Source organism: Aplysia californica, unplaced genomic scaffold (assembly GCF_000002075.1).
Source record: "Aplysia californica isolate F4 #8 unplaced genomic scaffold, AplCal3.0 scaffold00098, whole genome shotgun sequence".
NCBI lineage: Eukaryota > Metazoa > Mollusca > Gastropoda > Aplysiida > Aplysiidae > Aplysia > Aplysia californica.
Window position 1 is genome coordinate 480,610 of NW_004797368.1, and position 1,120 is coordinate 481,729.

At 41.3% G+C, this 1,120-nt stretch overlaps 1 protein-coding gene across 1 annotated transcript in view; it reads left to right on the forward strand.

Moving 5' to 3' along the window:
• LOC101860559 overlaps positions 1 to 1,120 on the forward strand; it is a gene marked incomplete in the record, with an annotated part of 33,909 nt that overhangs the window by 24,459 nt on the left and 8,330 nt on the right. The window contains 1 exon segment of the mRNA XM_005095203.3: positions 884 to 1,032. Coding sequence (XP_005095260.2) covers positions 884 to 1,032 — 149 coding nt within the window.

Here is a 1,120-nt window from a genome sequence, read left to right on the forward strand (position 1 = left end):
CTCTCTCTCTCTCTCTCTGTCTCTCTGTCTGTCTCTCTCTCTCTGTCTCTCTCTCTGTCTGTCTCCCCCCTCCCTCTTCCTGCTCATGCTAGTATGTGAAGGGCATAAGGGAAAAACAAGGGATGCTACTTATATTACTTATATCTGTTTATCTATATATTATAGACGTGGCGATCGTTGGGAAGCTGTTTATCTGTTCAAGCCCAGAAAGCAACATTTTTCTGGAGATGGGAAAATAGTGTTTGATTCTTTTAAAAATTGTACCCAAATGCTGTATTTTCTCTTGATTTTTTATCACCATATAAAATATATAACTGTGGGTGGTTAACGGGTGCACTGGTGTTATTTGCTCCTACTTTCTATCAAACGCCTATCGTTCTTATCTCTCTTCCTTTTTTTTGTGTGTGTGTTTTACTCTGTAACACCTCTAATTTTCAGCCCGTATCTGACCTTATTGTGTTGAAAGAACTGTAATACTCTTGCGAAACCAAAACTAAAAAAATGTATCACTACCTAATGCATCATTGAGTCCACGACGTGTGGTGTTACTGCCCTGGATATGATCTATAAACAACTTGAGAAGGAATGCTATGCGGGTGGTTGGCGGATACTCAGATGTAGTTTGCTCCTTCTTTCCTATCAAACATCTGTCGTCCTTATCTCTAGCTCTCCTTCTATTTCTGTGTTTGTTACTCTCTTGTAATACCTCTAATCTTCGACACTTATAAGACCTTCTTGTGTTACAAGTACCGTAAAACTCTGAATAACACTAAAGGAATGGCTATACTTAAACTAAAACTAAGGGATTGTTATCCGAGTCCACAGACTACAATATTCCAGAAGGACTGTCAGTTCCTAATACGTTGCTTTCTCGTCTCTTCAGGTGCAAAGGTTTCTTCAAGCGCACCGTGCAGAACAAGCGTGTGTATACGTGTGTGGCGGAGAGCAACTGTGAGATCAATAAGGCACAGAGGAACCGCTGCCAGTACTGCCGCTTCAAGAAATGTCTCAAGATGGGCATGGTGCTTGCTGGTGAGTGTGTGTGTGTGTTTGTTTGTATGTGTGTGTGTATGTGTGTGTGTATGTGTGTTTGCGTGTGTGTCTGTCTGTCTCTCTGCCT